Raw genomic sequence first — 23,311 nt, 5'->3', positions numbered from 1 at the left:
ATGTGCCAGACATTTATGCATAATTTCATTTAATTCTCATAAGGACTCTGTAAGCTAAATATTATTGTTATTATTTTAGTATCATAAATGTGGCAACCTGGCACTTGAGAGCCTTTCAGTAATTTATCCAAGGTCGCACTGTTGCTTAAGGCTGAAGCCCAAATTTGAGGCCTGTCTGTCCATTCTGCCAGATTTCCTCTCATAATAATCTCGACTACTATCATAGACTAGTTTATTTAACATCCGCTCTTTTAAACACTTCAATTCTTTCATGACTTTTAAAAAAGATTGATTTAGCATCTTGGAATTAAGTGACTGGTATAGTGTCTTGTATATAGTAATCTGTAAATACTGGCTGAATTGAATCAATTTTTCTGAAATCAGAAATTAGCTGTTTTTTTAAAGTGTAATTATGTATGTATATACATAAATCTAAACCACACATATGTGTATCTATTCATTAAAAAAGATTTACCAAAATATTATCCAGTTACCTCTGAGTAGTAGGATGACTGGTGATTTTGTTTTTAGTTTCTCTGTATTTTATAATTTTTCTGCACTGAGTATGCATTTCTTGGGTATTTTGTAAAAAGTGTTTAAAAGAGGAAAAATAAAGTTTATTTCTTCTATAATTTCATATCTAAGTATATAAGTTAACGTATCTAAATATAACCACCTTACTAATAAGTTTAGTGAGTGTCATAGCAAATATGGTATATACATTTATAAATGAATTTGTTAATTGTTTTTCATTTGAAACGGTTAGCTTTATCTCTATTGGACCCATTATTTGAGGTTTCATAGTCCTAACTTTGAGCCCAAAGCCAACTCATGTTAACAAAATTGTATCTTTTTCATTTGACCTGTAACAATTCTATATGTACTCATCTGCTTTTCCTTCCAATTTGATTTTAAGTTTAGTAGATGTATTCTTCTGGATAAAAATTTACTCATTCATCAAATACTTTTTGAGCTAGACCCTAGGAATACAGAGGTATACAAGATAAACAAGATCTCTGCCCTCATGTTATTTGCTTTCTTATCAGGGGTCACAAACTCAAATGCCTACAAGTGCCAAGAAGGTAATGAAAGTAAGTCAAATGCACTGGACATAAGATGATAAATGAAAACTGAGACTTGGCTCATTGTTGGGGAGACAGTGGGTTGGGAATGGAGGAGCAAGGGGACTGGAAAGAGGACATTGCTGCTATCTAGCTCTAGCTGATTGTTACTATGAAGGCATATGTGGCCACTGTTAGCAAATCTTTCATATTTTTTAGGAAAAGCCAGGACTCTGGATTTTCACATAAAATCTCCCAGTTTTTAAACGCTGTCAACGAATTCTAATTTAAAACCTTCTGGCAGAAAAAAAGTATTTGTAGTCCACATTCAACTTGTAAGTCAATTTTTGGAGTTTGGGTTGGATTTCGAGGCAGACTATATCAAAATCAAATAAATTTCAAATAATTTATCAGAGTGGCTGAACTTTTCTCTTAAGGATGTTCAAAGCTAGGTTTGAATGTACCTGATCAAAGGTCAGACCACTAAGTAGAGACAGCAAGCAGCAATCAATTTGGGTTAGGACCACAGAGACTAGATTAAGAAGGAAAATTAAAAATGGGGCGAGATACAAAGGGCAAAATTTTATGGAATACTTGGCACAGAAAGAGCCATCCAAGTGTCTTAAATACCCATCTGTGCCAGGCTAAACGGTATCTCCAGCTGATAGTGCCTCACAAGTTAACTTGTGCCACCAACTTGTTTTGTTGAGCTCTGACAAAACTAAACTTATTATCTGCTCTGCAAATTGTGTACATTCTACAGGGGGCCCAAAGATAGGCCTTACATAGTTTAATAAAAGAAAATAATTTGTAAAACAACCCGCTGCCAGGGTATAAAATCAATTTGCATAAATCAGTAGCATTTCTATACTCCAGTAATGAGCCAACAGAAAAAGAACTCAAGAATACAATACCATTCACAATCGCAACAAAAAGAATAAAATACCTTGGGGTAAACTTAGCTAAGGAAGTGAAGGACCTATATAATGAAAATTACAAGGCCTTTCTGAGAGAATTGGATGATGACATAAGGAGATGGAAAGACATTCCATGTACATGGATTGGAAGAATAAACATAGTTAAAATGTCCATTCTACCTAAAGCAATCTACAGATTCAACGCCATCCCAATCAGAATCCCAATGACATTCTTTACAGAATTAGAACAAAGAATCCTAAAATTCATATGGGACAACAAAAGACCCCGAATTGCTAAAGCAATCCTGAGAAAAAAGAACAAAACGGGAGGCATCACAATCCCTGACTTCAAAACATACTACAAAGCTACAGTAATCAAAACAGCATGGTACTGGTACAAAAACAGGTGCACAGATCAATGGAACAGAATTGAAAGCCCAGAAATAAAACCACACATCTATGGTCAGCTTATCTTTGACAAAGGAGCTGAGGGCATACAATGGAGAAAAGAAAGTCTTTTCAACAAATGGTGCTGGGAAAACTGGAAAGCCACATGTAAAAGAATGAAAATTGACCATTCTTTTTCACCATTCACCAAAATAAACTCAAAATGGATTAAAGACCTAAAGGTGAGTCCTGAAACCATAAGGCTTCTGGAAGAAAACGTAGGCAGTACACTCTTTGACATCAGTATTAAAAGGATCTTTTCGGACACCATCTCTTCTCAGAGAAGGGAAACAATAGAAAGAATAAACAAATGGGACTTCATCGGATTAAAGAGCTTCTTCAAGGCAAATGAAAACAGGATTGAAACAAAAAAACAACCCACTAACTGGGAAAAAATACTTGCAAGTCATATATCTGACAAAGGCTTAATATCCTTAATATATAAAGAACTCTCGCAACTCAACCACAAAACATCAAACAACCCAGTCAAAAATGGGCTGGAGACATGGACAGACATTTCTCCAAAGAAGATATACTGATGGCCAATAGGCACATGAAAAGATGCTCATCATCGCTGATCATCAGGGAAATGCAAATCAAAACTACACTAAGATATCACCTTACACCCGTTAGAATGACAAAAATATCTAAAACTAATAGCAACAAATGTTGGAGAGGTTGCGGAGAAAAAGGAACCCTAATACACTGCTGGTGGGAATGCAAACTGGTGCAGCCACTATGGAAAACAGTATGGAGATTCCTCAAAAAACTAAAAATAGAACTACCATACGATCCAGCCATCCCACTACTGGGTATTTATCCAAAGAGCCTGAAGTTAGCAATCCCAAAAGTCCTGTGCACCCCAATGTTTATTGCAGCACTGTTTACAATAGCCAAGACGTGGAAGCAACCTAAGTGCCCAGCAACAGACGAATGGATAAAGAAGATGTGGTACATATATACAATGGAATACTACTCAGCTGCAAAACAGAACAAAATCATTCCATTTGCAATAACATGGATGGACCTTGAGAGAATTATGTTAAGTGAAATAAGCCACCGAGAGAAAGATAATCTGTGTATGACTCCACTCATATGAGGAATTTAATACTATGGACCAAGAACAGTTTAGTGGATACCAGGGGAAAGGTGGGGTGGGGGGTGGGCACAAAGGGTGAAGTGGTGCACCTACAACATGACTGACAAACATTAATGTACAATTGAAATTTCACAAGATTGTAACCTATCAATAACTCAATTAAAAAAAAAAAGGAAAAAAAAAAAAACAACAACCCGCTGCCTTTGTGAGGGGTTTCCCCCCTTTTAACACATTCATTAATTTCCAGTACATGCTAGGCATTATGACAAGGACTGAATTGCAGAGATAAATAAGGCTTGAACTTCTTCAGCACGTAGCCCCAGCCCCACACCTATAAACTTACTTTTGTCTCCTTTATTTCAGTCTCAGAGGAATAGGTGTTTGTTTAGCTCAGAGCTGAAGTCTCCCTTTCCTGTTGATCTTTTCTCTTCCTGTCTTCTCAGGAAGCCTTGTTACCTTCTATTCCTTTGTTTTTTAGCTCTCCCTATGTGGTTCCCTTAACCTATATACATCTTCATGTCACTGTCCTTCACATCTTAGCATCTTGAAAGACTGACATGTTTTTCTCTTTAGTCTCCTTACTACCCACTCAGGCTTCAGCTTGCTGCAAGTCAGGCTTTCTAACACCATTCCCTGCCCCTCAGACTCCACTGAAAATGCTCTCAGTAAGGTCACAAATTAATTTTCAAAAGCAATGGATATTTTTAACCTTTATCTTACTATGTTTCTCATAACAGTTGACACCGTTGAGCACTCTCTTTGTTTCTGTGCTTCCACACACTCCTAGATTTCCTTTAAGCTGTTCTTTTCAGTCTCCTTTGCTAATTACTCTCTTTGTCCACATTTAATTGCTGGTGTTCCCTAGAGCTCTCTTCTGGCCCCTGTTCTCACTTTACATTGCTCCCTGGGTGATCTCATCTTATTCCTTGGCTTCTGCTTCAGCCTATTTGCTGGGGATTCCCAAATCTGTGTATGTCTCAAACTATTAAAATAGTTATAGCTCTCTGCTTCTGGCCAGGTTTTCTTCTGTCTTCCACGTGGCTAGCAGAAGGATTGCTCTACAATACAAATATAATCTTGTCATTCTCCCTTATATGACTCCCTGTCACCTGCATGGTAAAATCCAAATTTACCTCCATGGCCTATCTCTGTAGTATATTCTAAATCCACTATACACTCTCTACTTAATCATACTAAATTTTTTATTCTTGCCTGATTATACTCTACTGTTTCTTGGCATATATCCATGGCTTGGCAGATGCTGTTCCTCTTACATAGAATGCCTTTCTCCATCTTTGTTAGCATGGTGAGCTTTATTTATCCTTGAAGATCAGCTTTAGCATCATCTCTGTGAAGATTTCTCTGATCATCCAAGGCAGAGTTAATCATTATCTGCCTTGTACCATTTTTACTTATCTCTGTTTTTAATACTTCTGACATTTGCTATGTTGTAACTCTTTATTTGTCAAACTTGCATTATAGACATTGAGTTTTCATTAAATCAGAGATTGTGTCTTCTTCATCTTTGGATCCCCAGTGTTTAACGAAGAACCTTATAGATAGTAGATGCCCCCATAAATGTTTAATGAAAGAGCAAATATTTGTGCTATGAATTCACTGTGGTAAATACACTGTCTTGTGGATTTCTCCATATCAAGTAATAATATCAGTACACTGTTGTAACACCATAAGAGAGGAATGTGCCAGGTAGTCTGGTGACCTGGAAGAGGGAAGGATTGGGTGGTGTGGAAAAGGTCAGAAAAAGTCTTCACAGAGAAATGGGAAACAGCCTTGGTATGTACAGAAAAGAAACTAGTTCAAGGTATGAGGAATCCCCAGTGTGCAGGAGTAATAGGAGATGACTTTGGAAAAGAAGGCAGAGGCCACAAAATGAAGAACACTTTACGCCCTACTTTAGAACTTGAGCTTTAGCCTATAGGGGAGATAGTAAAGGTTTTATCCAGGAAGGTGATAACATATTTTTGCTTTTCAAAGATAGGCAGTTGTGTGGAACAAGGAATGAAGGAGTATGAGAATGGAAATAGACTAGTTAGAAGAAGCTACTAGTATAGGATTTCTAAATAGTATTTGACTAGAAGGAAAAGAATTATAAATCCTTCTCTGTGTAACAGAGAAGGGGGAATGGTCTCTGGGTAGACCTGGCTCTGCTGTTCTCTCTCTTTGGTAAAAGAGCAAAACCTCTTTTTTGTTCTCATGGTAGAGTGTGATAAACCCCCATTTGTGTCAGCAGTTAATACCATTACTCCTAGTGCAGTTCTCACGTGGTGTGCGGCGGTGGCTGCGTTCCTCTGTTGATAGCGCCCTCTAGCATCTTGGTAAAACAGCAATAAAATATTTCTTGCAACTTTCTGACTGAATGCTGATTTGTTTCATTTCTACAGCAGTTTCACCTAACTGTATGGATGATTACTATGACCAAAAAACAGATATATTTGTCTCTTTTTTTTTCCCCGAGGACCATCTGAAGAATCTTTGCAGCTCACCTTAACATCCAAGTCGAATCCATTTTTCTTTTACTACTTTCCCAATTCAAATAGGATGTTAAACGGTGTATTTGAAAATAAACTAAAAAGGATCTAGAAACACTCTACCAAATACAGTGCACTCTGGTATCCCTGGGTTCTGCATCTGCAGATTCAACCAACTGCAGAGTGAAAGGCCTACATGGTTGCGTCATGGTTTTGAGTACATACAGACTTGTTTTTCTTGTCATTATTCCCTAAACTATATAGCAACTATGTACATAGCATTTGCATTGTATTAGTAATCTAGAGATGATTTAAAGTATATGGGAGGATGTACATAGGTTATATGCAAATACTACACCATTTTATATAAGGGACTTGAGCTTATATAGGATTTTGGTATCCACACGCATTCCTGGAACCAATCCCCTGGGGATACTGAGGGACTACTGTAATGTCAATCAGAACTTTACAAAGAAAATGCTTCTCACTGTGAGAATTTTGTAATCCGTTTGTCTCTGCTCCCCCAAGCCCCAATTTTAAGTATTTTAGTGTTAATAGAAGTTCATTTGACTTTAGAACTACTGGTTATATAGCCTTATAGAAGGTAAGGTGTGTCTTAATCTTTGTAACCCAAACTGTCACAGAGTTGACACAATGTTTCTTCCAGTAAATGAACAGTAAGCTTTATTTACTTATTTATTTTAAAGATTGGCAACAGATGTTAGCTTGGCACACCTAAGCTAACATCTGTTGCCAATCTTCTTTGGTTTTTTTCTTCTGCTTCTCACCGAAGCCCCCCAGTACATAGTTGTATATTACAGTTGTGACCCTGCTGATTGTGCTGTGTGGGATGCCGCCTCAGCATGGCCTGATGTGTGGTTCCATGTCTACGCCCAGGATCCGACCCAGCGAAACTCTGGGCTGCCAAAGCGGAGCACACGAACTTAACCACTCGGCCACCGGCCAACCCCAGTAAACTTTATTTTTATAAAAATGTTAGGGATTTTTGCTATTAACTAGCTTCAAGGAGGATTTTCTGCATAAGAAAGCAGGTTATTTAGTGTTCCATTTACTTCTTTCTAACCTGTTTTGATCTTTCATGAATTCTGCATTCTTTTTTCTTTTAATTTTTTTTTTGTGAGAAAGATTGGCCCTGAGCTAACATCTGTTGCCAGTCTTCCTCTATTTTGTTTGTGGGACACCTCCACAGCATGGCTTGATGAGCAGTGTATAGGTTTGCATCTGGGATCCGAACCGTGAACCCCGGGCTGCCAAAGCAAAGCATGCAAATTTAACCACTATGCCACTGGGCCAGCCCCAAACTCTCCATTGTTAAGCTGTTTTAATCTTTAGCCATTGTAGGTTATTTACATTTTATGTTTTTTTTTATTATTTTTTGTTTTTAAGTATATTCTTTTAAACCATTTATTCATATCATCTCAATTTAGATTTTAACAATTTCAATGAATATTTCTTTTCTGGAACCACCAAACATCCTTATTTGTTAAAAAATAAACCTCATCAAAAATGCTTACAATGAGAGTATCAGTGCCATGTGGGAAGATCCTTCAGCCTCAGTGACTTTGTGTCTGACCATGTCATTAAAGTCATGTCTGAATTCGATGAATATTAATGATACCTGTATACACTGGATATTCACTTCCTACCCATTAAGAATTCATTATTTCTCTAAACCACTGCATCTTGCAGAGGCACTGATGGCAAGAGGGAGCATATCAGATTTATTCAGAGGGCTTTCAAATTATTCCACCATCATCCCTCATTAAATTCTAATATGGTTCTATCCAGCATCCACTTAGAATTAATACCAAAGAGGCTACAGTTACCAATAGGTTTTAAGGTAGAAAATGGTTGAAAGCGACAAGTATAAACTTTATTTAATCTACTTATATTATTAATCCATGTTTCCTTTTGCACAAATTTCACCAGTGTGCTGTATCCTTTGAAAGCAAGACTACATTTTATTTGTCCCCAAACTACCTATTTTCAATGTCAAAGGAGGTACCCTCTTGTTGAAGTATTTGAAAATTTAATGGACAACTCTGTCCTGGACTGTTTGTCCTCTCCATGCCCTTCAGGAGCAGATTCTGACCCTATATCTCCCTTTTCCTTACCCACGCATTTCCCTATCCACTGCCCCTGTCAGCTCCCCAAAGTTATTTTAATTGCCCTCCTCTGAAACTTCTCTAGCTTTATTTTGTCTTCTTTGAGTAAGTGATCTGAATTACAATTATAATTCAGATGTAGATTTTACTAGGGCTTTATACATGGATGAGACAGTGTTATGTTTTGTTTCCTACAGTTGTCTTTAGGATGACATTTTATTGAAAGCCTTAAATAAATTTTACCAATTTTTACCTTTTGATTGAATATTCTAGTGTTCACTTTGAAATTGTACCTGAAGAAAAGAGAGTGCTCCTAAATAAAGCTGCTAATAATTGCTTAGTATCTTCCTTAAAGTTGCTTAGAAATCATCACAAAAAAATAATTTCTACAATTCAGGGCTTCCCTGCAAAAGTTTATGTGTCTGCTCACCTTAGAGATATCACCTTACACTGATGACAAGGTAATACCTACCGAGGACCTGCACCAAATTCTACACTGGGCTTTTTTTTTTTTTTTTGGTTGACTAAGATAAGTCTAAAATGATCATTTTACCAAGGAAAAAAAAGAATGAGTGTTTACTTCGTGCCAGATACTTTTCTAAGCACTTTGCATGTATTTATCTGTGAGGTAGATATTACTATTCCAATTCTCCAGATTAGAAAATTGGGGTACAGACCTAAAAACTAACTTACCCAAGGCCAACCATCTAGGCATTGGTAGAGCCTCCAGCCAGTCTAATTCCTGGGCCTGCCTTCTCGGTGGGTGTCATGTACTTACATATTGTTGCTGACTTTTTTGAAAAAGCAGTAACTTAGCCTATCCTATTTGCTAATATCTTCAAGTTTTCTTATTTCCTATACTCTTTCTCTCCAATTCCTATAAAGGGTATGAAAAAGATTTTATGTTATGTGCTATATTGGTAAAAACCCAATTTGGCTTTCATTAACACCAGCTTCTAATCATCATTTCTCTAAAACTGGATAAAGAGATAAGATTTGTGAACAGAAACTTACAGCATCACCCTTTCCAGGGCCCAGTGGTTAGAGGCCCCACTCCTCCCACACAGTATATTCAAAACAGCTCCATTTGAATTTCTGATACCTGAAAAAAGGTTTTTGGCCCTCAAAGCATGTAGGAGAATTTGTAGGTAATTCAGTGTAACCACTACCACGCTTTGGAAACCTCTCAAGTTTTATGATTTACTGCCGCAGCGTATATCTCCAGCCTCCCTGTGTTGGTGAGTAGTTGGTGACAATACTGCGCACCCAAGGATTCCTGTCTAAAAACCTATTCTGTTTTTGCAGTGGATAGCCTGCTGAAATACACTGGCTATGGGAATGCTGCAGGACTGTTGGCGGCCAGGGGCCTCTTGGCTGGAGGAAGAGGAGATAATTGGTACTCAGAGGACGAGGACACAGACACTGAAGAATACAAAAATGCAAAACCAAAGTATAGTATCAAGTTTCTTTTCACCTAACTATGTCTTTGCCTTTGAGTTGGTTATTTGCCCTTTCACTTCGTTTGTCTTTCACTTCCAAGCATTTCTTTTCTTTTGTGGATTTGGAAGCTTTCCATTTAATAGTGTTTTTAGAGGCAGTTTCATAGCTAGTGGGCTTAGAGAGTGACTTCAAGTGATTGAGGAAGGATAATACCGCAAGAAGTGTTCTGCTGCATGATATTTTCAACATGCTCATTATCCTCTCCCAAGCATTAAGACAGAGGGTGTTTTTAGAGATCTACTGTCATATACTTTAAAAGTATTGTTGCTTACTTTTTGCTTTCTTTTCCATAGGTTGAAATTTGTAAGGTATAACAGGACCAAGTGTTTAAATATCTTTCTCAGAAATCTAAATGTAGGTTCCATACATTCTGATCTTCCCTCTTACACAGAAACCCTGAGGACTCAATAGAATAAAGCAGCGAGGCACATCACTAGCGAAAGGAAGGAAGTCTGGCTCCACAGTAAATTTTAATCAGACACTTAGGGAATCATCTTTTACCAGATGCATTAGTGCACTGAACAGGCAAACCAGAAACTCTAGCAAGTCTTCCCTGAGTCAGTGCTTACAAATCAAAGACACTAATTCTTCTCTTATCCCAAAACAAACCACCTCTACTTCCTTCTATTCCCTCCCCATCCTTTTTGTCCCCCTCTCAACCCTCATTTTAAGTAAATTTTTTAGTTTCCACTTATTAGGAGTTATTTGAACTCAGTTTTCTGAATGTTAAAAGAGCACGCCCTTTCCTTGTGGCTTATCAATGATGTTGACATGCTGTCTCCTACTGGCAGTCTTCTGAGTGTGATGTGAATCATGTAGTAGTTGATCAAAAAAAGAAAATCATTATCTGCAAAATTAGGCCTCTTTTTTTTATGTGTAGATTGTGTCTTGTGGACATGGAAGTAATGATTTGTCAGAAAGTAAAAGAAAAGATCATTCCGTAATCAGACAGGACTTATATGGCCTGTATTCTTGGTAAATCAGGTCCGAGTAGGTAGTGTTACTTACAGCATCCCCAGTGTTACAGCCTCAGCAGGATTTTATAGAGTATGTCCTAGAAAAAAAGACTTTTGGGGAAAAAAGCTAGCAGTGACTCTAAGCAGTAAATTCTTAAGACTGTCACCATTTAGATGTTATAAATTGGGCATCTCTATCAAGTATTTGAAGCTAAGTTAGAGGACTCATACTTTAATCTTTCCCTAATTATAGAAATCATCATTCTTAGTCTTGCTAGCTCTTGATTTTTCCATTCCATAAACTATATTTCCATATCAGTTTAATATTTTATATCTCTCCATTTGAGACTTGAAAATATGCCACTTGAGAAGTCTTATTTTTAAATGAAGGTAGAAATAATATTAGGCATTCATTGTGTCCCAGAGTATGTGGACACAGTCAACTAAGACAGAAAACTCTTAGGTACTCGAGGATGGTTGATATTGTTGCATCCCAATGTGTATTGTTGATTTTCTTTGGTAGATGACTTCTATAAAGGTAACAGTCACTTATCTAGCAAACACCAGTATGTTACTATATCAAGAAAGAGCTCAGAGAAAATGCAAGAACATTGAGTCTCTCCCAATAGTTTGGGAAATAGAAATGTGTTACATTATGGCAATGATGTTAGATTTCAGGAGAGCACCTTTTGTTTAAATCAAGGACTATGATGTTGATATTGTTATTGTCTTGGCTCTCTGTCATAGGAAGATTCTATATGGAGGCCTTAACATTCCTAACTGGAATCTTCTTCAGCCTTTGGACCTGGCCTATACTGTTCATAGGAATGGTGTGTGAGTGTGGTCAGAACAGTGACCATTATGAGATCTTGTTGTATTTCTTAAACATTGCTCATTACAGGTATAAGCATGCGTTCTTCACGTAGCATCACACTTTCCCCGTTCAGATAGATTAGCATCTTTTTTTCTTACATCTTCCCTCTTTCAAGTGAAACAGTGTAGTGGGATGTTTAATTTGTTAATTTAAAATGCTGATTCAAATGGTCCCTGTAGAAGTGGTGGTGAATAAAGTACTTTGGAAGCGAGACAATCCTTTGTGCTCTGGGGAGTGATCCACAGAGCTCGAACAACTTTTTCCCTAAAAATTGTTATGAAAACTTTTTACCAATCTGGTCAAGCTTGTGAAGTCAGCCTCTGAAAGGATTGCTTACCTCACCAATCAGTGTTCCCAAGATCACAGTCCGCTTTTTTTGTGATGCATTTATTTACAACAGTTGCTAGTGTTGGCAGAAGCAGAGAAATTGCCCTTGATCCAGTTGGCCCTAGTCCCATTGTCAAAAATGTAAGTGGACTTTGAATAACGCACCAAGGTAACCTGTAATCCTTTAGTGGAATCTGAAACCAAGAATTGTATGGAGCTTACACGTGGGCTATGAGAGACAGTTAATATCACAACAATGCTTTTTGTGTCAAAATAAATTTATTTAATGGACTGGAAATGGCTTTCTGCAATTAGCAAACTTAGACAAACTACACTCATAGAATTACATGCCACACAGGTTTTTGGTGTACATCTAGCCATGTTTGTTAAAAGTTTTCAGATAAACTTTGGTCCTGTATCAAAAAGAAACCAAATCTCTAAATTCTAAATTTTATACCCGTTTGTTTTATGCTTCTGAGCACGGAGACCCCTTGACTGTTTAGGTGGTATAATACAACTGACTAATACGATTTGTACATCATTCCAAACATCAATTGAAAGATGTGTACCTAATGACATTTGTCTCCTTTTAGATCAGTAGCATTAGGCTGGATATATAGGAGCCTACTGGTCCAAAGAGGTGTCTGTAAAGGGCTGCTGTATAGAGGGGCAGAGGAGGGGATGGCCAAAGTGGGCAGAACTCTAGGATACCTCCTTAGATTCCTAATACCCCACACTAGTTCATAATCACATCCAGAAGCTTTAAACCTTTGTACCAAGCAACTCAGGGGAGTTTCCTTCTGGACTATATTTCTCTCAGCAGTAGCTGTGGCAGCAGCTGTATAGATAGTTGCTTTAGCACAAGGCAAGGGACTTTGTCTTTTATCAAGGTTTTGTTATGCTGCTTTAAGTCCCATTATAATTCTCTTTACATATCAGGGCTATACAAATGAAAAGATAGCTTTGTTTTTAATATTGCTTGAAGTAAATGAACCAGAAACCAGAACTTGAAGATTTTTCTCTTTGCCTAGTTTGAGCTTTGTTGTTATATTTATGTATAATAGGATTTAACTAGCAACTGGGAACTGGAATTTATTTACTATAAGCAGTCATAAAACACAATCTAAATTCAGATCTTGCAAAGACCAGAATCGAACATGAAATCATTGCCACTTCTGCCATGTACACTGGTTCTAAAAGTTAACCAGCCTTTGTGATATTTGCAGTCATACCAGTTTTGCCCTTTCAAAACTGAGTCTCCTAATTTTTCTTTTGTATTACAATTTGAGTAAACGGCTAGCAAAAGGCCAGATCTGTTAGCTGATCTACTGTGTTGAGCTTTTCTCCAGGTTTCACTTCCTATAGATTCACAACATAGTTTTCTATATCATTTATGTCAAGAATATCACTCTTAATCCAACAGCCTAACACAGGAAATAGGAAACATTTAAAAAGCAATATAATTTTAAAAAGGCATTTTGGAACTTTTTAAATTGCCTAAGTGCAACTTGGTATTCATGTATGTATGTGTATTCAGTATGTATATTTGTATGGCTGATACATGATAGACACTTAATAAATATTTGATTTGATAAATGAATAAACAAATGACTACAACATTATCCTAGTTCTTTACATTGCTAATAGAATGTAAAAACTTGGATTAAGATGTTTCATAATTTACCCTCTTTCTTTAATGTAGAATCAGTGTTACATTTACATGATAATTCTCAAATTACTTGAGGCATTTTCAGCCTCGGTCTCCATTAACTGGTGTTTCTTCAAAACGTCTTATATCTGAATTTACCTATAGCAAACTCCAGAAAACACCTAGTTGTTGCATGGCTTCTTTAGTTAATGAAGATTACACATGCAGCTCCATAGCGATGATTTAACCGAATCATCCAAGGCCTTCTGGCTTATTTCTTAGCAAGTGGCTCACTTATGCCAATAATAATAGCTGCTATTGGGGCCGGCTCCGTGGCCGAGTGGTTAAGTTCGCGTGCTCCGCTGCGGCGGCCCAGGGTTTGGATCCTGGGCGCGGACATGGCACCGCTCATCAGGCCACGTTGAGGCAGCGTCCCACATCCCACAACTAGAAGGACTGGCAACTAAGATATACAACTGTGTACAGGGGGGGTTTGGGGAGATAAAGCAGAAAAAAAAAATAATAATAGCTGCTATTTATTGAGTGTCTAATATGTGCCAGGTACTTGTTCTAAGAACTTTCCTGATATTATCTCATTTAATCTTCACGGCAACCCTTTGGGATAGGGTTATCCCCATCTTACGGACGAGGAAACCAAAGCTCAGTGACATCAAGTAACTTGTCCAGGGCACACAGTTCATGAGCGGTCAGGTGGCCTGACTCCAGAGCCTGTGTTTTTTGAGAATTTTGTTGTTGCTTTGCCTAAAACAAATTTTATTGTGGTTTTCCCTTGCCTTATTATTTTGGGGGTAAAATATTTATAACGTAAAATAGACAATTTTAAGTGTACAGATCTGTGGCATTACATATATTTACATTGTTGAGCAACCATCACACCATTCCTCTCCAGAACTTTTTCATCTTCCCCCACTGAAACTGTATTCATTCCCCTCTCCCCACAGCCCTTGGTAACCACCATTCTACTTTGTGTCTCTATGAATTTGACTAGGAACCTCATATAAATGGAATTTAAGTACCTCCTATAAGTAAAATCATATACAGTATTCTTTTGTGCCTGGCTAATTTCACGGAGAATGTCTTTAAGATTCATCCATATTATAGCATATGTCAAAATTGCCTTCCTTTTTAAGGCTGAATAATATTCCCTTGTATGTATATACCACATTTTGTGTATCCACTCATTCCTCAACTGACACTTAGGTTTATTTCCACCTTTTGGCAGTTGTGAATAATGCTGCTGTGAACATAGGTATACAAATATCTATTCAAGTCTCTGTTTTCACTTCTTTTGGGTATATAATCAGAATTGGAATTGCTGGATCATATGGTAGTTTGTTTAATTTTTTTAGGAACTCCATCCCATTTTACATTGCCACCAGCATTGCACAAGGTTTCAGTTTCTCCACAACCTTGTCAATACTTATTTTCTGTGTTTTTTTTAATATAATAGCCATCCTAGCAGATGTGAAGTCAGCACTTATGTTTTGACTGCTACTATATTGTTCCTCAAAGCCAGTCAAAGGGAGAGATGTATGCCCTTTAAATAGTTTTCTCTGTTCTTAGAGCATCTGTTATCTTTCTTTCATGTAACCAAAATAGAAAATAAGAGAAAGAAAATGTATTTTTATAAACCCTAACATCCCTGAAAGCATGAAAGTTCTATTCAGTTCATTTTAACTCACATAAATCTGTCAGGTAATTCTGTCTCTACCTTCATAATACATTCAGAATCTAGTCACTCCTTACTGCCATCACTGCTACCAGTCTAGTCCAATCTAAAATTTTGTCTCTCGCCAGGATCATTTTAAATAGCCTTCTAACTGGTCTTGTTACTTCTACCTTTGTCCCTCTTCAGTCTGTTCTCAACACAGCAGCCAGCATGATCCTTATAAAATATAAGTCAGACAGTATCACTGCTCGGAGCTCTGCAATGGCTAAAAACCAAGTCCTCACAGGAATGTACTTGCACCCTTTCTCCTTGTGCTCTCATCACACTGGTCTCTTCACTGGTTGTCATGCTCCAAACACACTCCTGCCTGGGGCCTTTGCATTGACTCTTCCTTCTGCCTGGAATGCCTGTTCTCCAAACAGCTACATCTTACTCCCTCACCTCCTTCAAGTTGAATATCATCTTCTTAGGGAAGCCTGTTCTGTCCCCTTATTAAAAATAGCAGTGCTCCTACCTTCACCCCTTCACCTCGCGCTTCCTTATATTGCTTTTCTTCTTAGCACTTATCGCCTGCTAACATACCCTATAATTTACTAATTCATTTAGTCTGTTTTCCCCACTAGAAGATAAGCTTCATAAGGCAAGAAATTTTTGTGTGTTTTCATTCATTGAGATGTCCCCAGAATAGTGCCTGGCACACAGTAGGCACTCAGTAAATTTTGGTTGAATAAATTAATTTTTTGAGTTGTTGAATAAATTTGAGTCAGTCAGCCCTTTCTGAGTGTTAGGCTTCCAAGGCGATTGAGGTTCCTGCCCTTATCACGCTCTATATCTAGTTGGGGAGTGGGAGCCAGGGAATGGAGTTCAAGAACATCAGGATATGGCCAATTTCCACTCTGTTCTTTTTATTGTTTTGTTGGGGGGCAAATATTCTCGGGAGTTTTTCCTGGAGAGACATTTCTAGCTTCATTAACATATAATGTCTCCTTTCCCACCTCACCTGCCCTCTTCTTCCCTGGTCTGGACTCAGGAATACCAAATACCGTGTCCTGAAAACCCTGATGCCTTTCCTAGAGGTTGCAAATTGTCAGCCACAGGCTAGATTTAGCCCACAAGTAGGTTCTGCTTGACTTGCCTGATGTTACATTGGGTTGTTTGGTTTTATGTTTTTATTTTTTGTTTTACATAGTGCTTAAAATAATTTAATTACTTGTCAAAATTTAGAATTCAGCTATCGCAAAAGAAAATTTGGATTTCTAACTTCTTTTGAGACAGTGGAAGTTCTGGTAACATTAGGCCTGCGGTCTCACATGGCAGCCAGTGGATGGAGTTGAGTGGTCATAGTTCCCCTCATACCAGGCCTAAGCTCCTTGGGTTTGACAGCATGTCCTTTTCGTTCTTCTTACTGCCTCGCCCCTGCAGGCTTTGACTCGGTAGCGCCTTCTTTAACCAGAATGCTTTGGGTAAAATTTAATCTACACTTTTAGAGATTGAAGTTAACTTTCATATAGCTCAGGGCTCTTTTTTGTTAAGTGACCTAGTGCTGTTGACATTGGCCTGATGTAACAATTTGAAGAAAGAGCAAAAGTCTGGAAATTTCTCTCAGCTTTTATGCATTCATTTGCTCCTACCTTTTTAGTATGTCTCAATGTCTTCATCTCCAGGCTCATAGCTGCTGTCAGATCATATAATGGCCTTATGCAATACAGAATTCTCGATGCAATACCACAGATAGGAGTTTAGGTACTTCTTGTCACCTAATTGGAAGACAAGATTGGAGTGCGGGGAAGATGTGGGAAGGGAACAGAGACAAGGTAGGAAAAATCATAGTAAATATAAAATTACCCAATAAAATATCCACCATAATTAGTGTACTTAAAGCATCTTAAGACTCAGAGTCTTGGAAAAAATAAAACTGACCCCAGAATTTCAGTGTTAAGACCATGAAACCTGGAAGGTTAAGTCTCAGACTATACCTTTTGAGGTTATAAAAGTGGCAAGTGTTTGTTCAACCAAAAATAATTTTATGAAACCTCACATCATTTTGTTAGGGTGACTGTCATTTGTTTTCTCTTCCTCTCTGAGTAGTAAACTGCGTGAGACTGGTTTGAAGTGGGGAGTAGGAGGGGAGAGAGCATCTAGGCCTGCTTCCTGCCCCCAGCATATTCACGTTTTCCCATAAGAGAGGGGCATAGCTCAGTGCCCCAGTTTGTGTTTTCTGTGGTGGTGTTTACATTCTGAGTACAGGGGGAGGGAGAGATGACTTTTTAAAGGAAAAAAAAAAAATGAAACCTGAATCCCTGGAGTGACACTGGGGGCGTGGAATGTTTTCCTGTATGGGCAATGGATGGTAAGTTCTTACTCTGTACGAATGAATTTCTGGCTGCTGCTTTTATGCTCAGTAAGCAAAGGATTTTGTGACTTTAATAGCTAATTTCAGAGCAAGCTGTTAAGTCGTTTTTAGTAGCAGAGGACTTGAGGTCAGTTATGGAAGATGGACATCATTTACACCAAGCCCTTATAAAGAACCAAGAAAAGAATTAAATGTGCCCTGATTCAGGAATTCATGTCCTGACTTTGTATGCTGCGGTATCCATAATATCACAGAGCTCACCAGTGTGTCCTCCTGACACATTTTTTTCTTTCCTTAAGGCACATGATGGCTTGTGCTAGTGTCATTATATTCTAAAACAGTCTGTGGATCTGATTTTTTAAATCACCCCTTCATTGAACTTGAAGAGAGCAGTTTTTTCTCAAGAGGCAAATGAGCATGATCTACATAATTAATACATCTACCTTCCTTATATTTTCCTCTGAGGCCTGATTTCCTTTGTCTGCTTGGGGAGTGGTATGTGCCTGTAATATAAGTACCTTTACTTATTTATAAGACTAGTTGTTTTTCCAATTTAGCAGGCAGAAGAGAAACTAGTAAAAACATGTCCCATTGTTACATGCCTAAACAAATAATAGATGAGCGGTGGACTTACATTTTCAGTATGGCATCTGGATACATCTTAAAACTCCGTAGTTCTCAGAAGCCTTGTCTGGGTCCTCTTTTGTGACTTTTGGGAAATATGATGACCCCAATTCAGCATTTTTGTTAATGGCCACTAACTAGAGGCCTTTTCTCTTTTTTTATGAGTACTGAAAAAAAGGAGAAGGAATAGTAGCACATAATGAGTGTCTGAAGTAGGCACTCTAGCCCAGTGGTTTTAACCTCATGGTGTATCAGAATCACCAGGAAAACAAAAAAATACTTACAGATTTAGTTGGCCTCAGGTGAGGCCCAAGCCTTTTCTTTAAAGTTTCCTAAGTATTTCTAATGTACAGCCAAGGCTAACAATCACTGATAGCCTGAGGGTTTTCAGGCTGTTGCCCGGAGTTCCTGAAAGTGCCTTCAGGGCTACCTCAAGAGGAAACAAATGAGTGTGGACAAATCGAAGGGGTTTAGGCCCCAACTCTCCTTGGCCATCCCTATCCCCTCTTCTGCCTAAGCAGTTCCACTTTTGTCTATTTTATATATCAGCTTTCTGTGTAGATTTCATTTGTTTAAAAAGTGGGGAAGGGAGTCCCTCTGCTTTAAAAAAGTTTTTTAACCATGGCTCTAGACATAGGTCTTAACGCAAGAATGGAAAACAGATGTTTTAGATCTGGTTTTTGAGGATGGTGAGCACCGAGTCCTTCCACAACAATCCATATGCCATGTAGCCTCTGAGGAATGTAAAAAAAGAAAAGGAAATCTTTTAGTAATAGATAATAGTACCTAGTGACAAAGCTCTTACTCCAAATGAGAAAAGCCCTGGTCATTAAAGAAAGTTAACTTGCCCAAGTAAAAGTCTAAAGCAGGGAGGGCTTGTAAGCTAGCTGCCAGAGGACCTAATTGGTCACATTGTCTTTGTTTTGGCTGGCATGATATTTTTCTCTAGCACTGTTCTCCAGTTTACCGTAGTCCCCAACACTCCTCATTGTTTATACTTGACCAATTCATTCATTTGCTTATCCTGAAGTCTTGGCCCCTGAAAGCGTTTGTGTTTGTAGACCCTAGAAAGCAATTTATTAGCAATTTGCTGTTTTCAGGGATATTTCATTTGATCATTAAAAACAAACTGACTGTACTTCAAGGGGCCGGCCCCATGGTGTAGTGGTTAAGTCTGGCATACTCCACTTTGGCAGCCCAGGATCACAGGTTCAGATCCCAGGCATGGACCCACTCCACTCGTCAGCCATGCTGTGGTGGTGACCCACATACAAAATAAAGGAAGATTGGCACAGATATTAGCTCAGGGCTAATCTTCCTCCAGCAAAAAAAAAAAAAAAAAAGGGAAGATTGGCAGTAGATGTTAGTTCCAAGCAAAAAAGAAAACCCAACTGTCTGTACTTGGCTGGTACAAAATGCTATAACCTCCTGTCTGCTTCTCCAGAAAGATGTTTAACTATAGATATTTAGCAGCTATTGAAAGAATTATCTTTTATTTCACGTCCTCAAAAAAAAAAATTAGTGTGGCTTTTTTTCTAAGGGGATAGCTTGTTTGGTATTAGAACTTCATACAAAGTTTATGGAATGTATTCATTTTAAGTACTTTATTAAATCTATTTCCAAAAAGCCAGATGATACACCTGTCACTTGGTAGGCTAGATTTCATTCCTCCTTTTATCTAGGTCAGATCAAATCAAATTAAAATTGTTCCTCTGCTTTATCTTTTATTATTTAAACACTCATTGCCTTCTGTGGTCTCACTAATGGACTAATTTCCTGAAATTATAAATTGGCATGCTTTCATTTTCAGACTCCAGCCTCTCTGTCATCATTTTTCAATTTTTTTGACATATTTGCTTTATGCTGTATCACAAAATGGATTTCTCCTTCTCTGAAATCATTTGCCCCCTTCTAATTAATGAATAAGCTGTGCATCCACGGATATTTATCCTAACGGCACCAATCAAATTTCACATTTTTAAAAAGCAGCACCTTTTTTATTTAAAAAAAAAGTTGGCAAGTTAGTTTTACTTTTTTAAAAACAATAGCTATCACTCATTTTCCAAAGCAAATTAATAGGAAAAGTCAATTTTTAAAGAATTCCTATAGCAGTTCTATACCATAAAATTGCTATTATTGCCAATTTTTTGGCTATTATACTCTTTCTTATTATAATTTACAACTTGGACCAGAAAAGTATAGAAAGAGCATAATTTTAAAACATACAGCATAACTTTTTTTTCTTTTTGTAGCATTAATCTTATCACTGGTCATTTAGAGGAACCAATGCCAAACCCCATAGATGAAATGACAGAAGAACAAAAAGAATATGAAGCCATGAAACTTGTCAACATGCTTGATAAACTTTCCAGGTATTGTATTCCCATCCATTTTTTGCTTGGTTTCAAAAATGTTCTATTTCTTTGTCTCTCTCACTGAGAGTTACCATAGAACAGCAACTCTGGAAATCCATGTTGCTCGGAACAGGGTGGCTCAGGCAGCGGTAGTTCCGATCTCTGTTGGCTCCCATGGTTTTCTAGATGTGCCGCTTCTGGATGTGCATTCCTAAACATTTAAACTCTCAAGGCTAGGATAGTAACTACTAGATCACTGTGACATTTAACCAACTAACCTCCCTGTCTTCAAAAAGATGCTGTGAGCTAGGTTCAATGATTTTGCTGCTGCTTGTATTTTTTGTTTTAGTCTGTTTTGGTTTTTGTTCCAAATCATGATGCTTTTTTTCCCTTCATTTTTGGTGTGCAAGTTTGCAGTTCTGTCTTTTTGGTTTGCTGCTGAAAACAAGAATTCTAAAATGTCATGCACCCAACAGGAAAAAGTGAAGAGGAATAGCTCAAATGAAGGATTTCCCGAAAGCAGGCGCTTGTATTAATTAGGGGTTCTAAAAACAATCTCCCCTCCCCTTCTTGTTTCACACTTCCTTCCCCTCCAAAAATAGCCAGTTTTGAAAATAATTAAATATATACTAATCAGCAACTAGTCATCTTGGAGGAGTTACTAGAAAATATTAATTCCTTTCACACTTGCCTGAAGTGCTCTATTTTCCAGTCATACATTGAGTCACTATCTCCTTTAAGCCATCTTGAGTGAGTGCTTCTGTGTGTTGGTGGCAGCTGCCACTTAAAGATGAATTTCTTCTGGTCATCTCTTTTTTCACAGCTATGTATAGGCTAGCATCCCTCAGTCAAGAGAAGTAGCAACTGGAATGGGAAAGCCAGGAAACCAACCCTTGAGGGGAAAGATGTGACAAAGAAACAAGCAGAGGCTAAGAGCACAGCAAGAAGCTTAGAGTAGAAATGTTCAAAAACAAGAGGCTGACATGGGCAGTGTGACAAGTATGGGTATTTAGACACTTTGCAGAGTCTGAACTTTTTTCAAATGATGCTGGTAATGTGGTAGAAGTTATATAGAAGTAAGTAGCTTCATCATCTACAAAGCTAGTATGACTAGAATTTATGACTTCCAGCTAGTCTTTTTAACTTTTCATCCTTTCCCAAGAAGGTTAGAATTTACAGCTAACTAATTATGCTAAAGACATTTGTTATCTGTTTGCAAATGACGTTCTCCATACCTTTGTATAGAACAGACATGTTCCTTCCCTGAAGGAAGTTGCAAAAAGAGAAAATACTGATAGGGCAAACCTATAGGAGGCAAAATAGCAAGTTCTGAATGAATATATAAAAATAAGATCTGTGCTTGGCTACTTCCAAAAGGATCTGATGTAACTAATACAACACAGTATAAGTATAACAGGTATAAGTATAACAGGTATAAGTATAACAGGATGAGAACCAACAGAAGCTGGTAGAAGCTGGAAAGGGAGTGTTAACAAGGACCTGAGTGGAGCATATTAGTGTGTTAGGACAGTAAAACAGTTCAGTTGCATAAATTTCATTTTCATAAATTTCATTTTCATAAATTTCATTTCAATAATATGAGTTCTTAGAAGATATCACAGATGCTATTCAACTGGCTCATATACCCTGGATAAATAAACTCCAAGACAGGAAAGTAGGAGATGGGGGAAAGAACTGCCTACGGTAATGTGGCATAATCTAGGTACTTGACTTACTGAAAGAGACAAGACCACTTCATAAGGCATCCATGTAACAGGATCAGAAAACGGTGCTCACTCCTTCTCCTCTTAATCTCTGGGGAATCCACATATTCTCAAAGCTGCCAACAAATAAATACACAAGCGTCAAGTCGGAACTACCCAAGCTTCCAATTGATTTAATCTATGCCTCAAAGAAGATATGTACTTACCCAACAAATGTCCAACTCAATCAAGAAGGTGATACTGATTTTTACATGTATAAAGCAGAGCAAATATGTCTTGTGGTAACTTTGATGGTACCAATTTTGCTATTAAAATTGAAGCTAAAGACAACTTTGATAACAGTCCTAAATCACATAGACTTTTTGCATGGTGTGGTGGGTTTTTTACATGGTCTGCCTTTGTATGCTTTCTAACATTTGCTCTCACTAATAACAATGACAAAACTCTATGAAGATCAGCAGTGGGCATTCCAAAGCAGGAATGCAAAGAATGAAGCCATTCTTTATGCATCTTACATGTTTGTCTTAAGTTTCTTCTCTCTTTTCACTGTTGTTTTTTGGTTTTTGGTTTTTGTTTTTTTGAGGTAAAAAAGTGCCATAAAACCAAAGTAAACTAAATTCAGTACAATTCAGGGAACATTTATTAAGCAGCTATTCTGTGCAAGGCACTAGGCTAGGAAGATAAAGGAAATTCAGAGGTCAATGTGACAGTCTGCTTTTGGAAAACTCACATTCTAGTGGAAGAGTGGCTGTAATCTATTCTAGAATATAAGGTAGAAGGAAATAATGACAAAATAAGGTCTATGTTGAACTGTAAGCACCCAGGAAAAGGAGCAGTTCATTCTGTCTGGATGAATCAGGGACTGTTTCATAGGGAAGGTAGCATTTATGCTGATCCTTGAAGTTTAAGAGGTATTTAATAGACAAATGGAAAAATGACCATTCATTCCAGGTAGAGGGAAATTTACTTTATTAAGATAAATTTTTGGCATTCACATACTACATCTTTCTTCCAAAGAGCTCAGGTTGTTTTATCATTATTTGATTAATACAATGTTATGAGATTTATCATTGGAGCAAGGCCCAAAGATTTGCCCTGAACATTTCCAAGCTAATAACTGGT

At 37.7% G+C, this 23,311-nt stretch overlaps 1 protein-coding gene across 6 annotated transcripts in view; it reads left to right on the top strand.

Annotated features, from left to right (window-relative positions):
* The window catches only part of RIC8B (RIC8 guanine nucleotide exchange factor B), a 104,867-nt gene that overhangs the window by 68,455 nt on the left and 13,101 nt on the right, over positions 1–23,311 (top strand). For 4 of the 6 annotated variants that reach the window (XR_006886187.1, XR_006886186.1, XM_046646569.1 and 1 more), the window contains exons 8-9: positions 9,445–9,589; positions 20,364–20,483. Coding sequence is in view for 3 of the 6 variants with exons in the window: in XM_046646569.1 (XP_046502525.1) it covers positions 9,445–9,589; positions 20,364–20,483 (265 nt within the window). In the remaining 3 variants the exon portion in view is untranslated. The remainder of the gene's footprint in view (positions 1–9,444; positions 9,590–20,363; positions 20,484–23,311) is intronic. The other 2 variants (XR_006886188.1, XM_046646571.1) reach the window with 1 other exon arrangement.

This window comes from Equus quagga, chromosome 19 (genome assembly GCF_021613505.1).
Source record: "Equus quagga isolate Etosha38 chromosome 19, UCLA_HA_Equagga_1.0, whole genome shotgun sequence".
In the NCBI taxonomy this organism is placed as follows: Eukaryota; Metazoa; Chordata; class Mammalia; order Perissodactyla; family Equidae; genus Equus; species Equus quagga.
The sequence above is the reverse complement of the archived record's forward strand: the minus strand, read 5'-3'. Positions and strand labels throughout refer to the sequence as shown.